The sequence below is a fragment of the Bison bison genome, unplaced genomic scaffold (genome assembly GCF_000754665.1).
Source record: "Bison bison bison isolate TAMUID 2011002044 unplaced genomic scaffold, Bison_UMD1.0 scf7180017847686, whole genome shotgun sequence".
In the NCBI taxonomy this organism is placed as follows: domain Eukaryota; kingdom Metazoa; phylum Chordata; class Mammalia; order Artiodactyla; family Bovidae; genus Bison; species Bison bison.
In genome coordinates this window covers 5,755-6,049 of record NW_011478259.1, presented here as the reverse complement: position 1 = coordinate 6,049, position 295 = coordinate 5,755, and the positions used below count along the sequence as shown (strand labels likewise).

Sequence of the window (295 nt, the reverse complement as noted above, 5' to 3'; positions counted from 1 at the left end):
GAACCACCCCTGGGGCCTCCCAGCCAGCCGGATCCGCGACCAGAAGATGGTGCCTTTGGTCGCCAGAGCGCCCCTCGTGTCAGCTTCCGCGACCCTCTGGTGTCTGAGGGAGGCCCTCGGCGGACCCTGAGTGCGCCCCCAGCCCAGCGCCGCAGACCACGCAGCCCCCCGCCCAGGGGCCCCATGCGTCGTCGCCGCCACCGCCACCACCACCATCATCACCACCACCACCACCACCACCGCTGCCACTTTGGCAGACGTCGCCACCATCAATGTGACTTGGGATCAGGGTCAG

At 69.5% G+C, this 295-nt stretch overlaps 1 protein-coding gene across 1 annotated transcript in view; it reads left to right on the top strand.

Moving 5' to 3' along the window:
- The first annotated feature begins 6 nt into the window (after nt 1–6).
- Nucleotides 7–295, top strand: part of LOC104991296 (prickle-like protein 3) — an 895-nt gene continuing 606 nt past the window's right edge. The window contains exon 1 of the mRNA XM_010843718.1: nt 7–290. Coding sequence (XP_010842020.1) covers nt 184–290 — 107 coding nt within the window. The 5' untranslated portion in view covers nt 7–183. The remainder of the gene's footprint in view (nt 291–295) is intronic.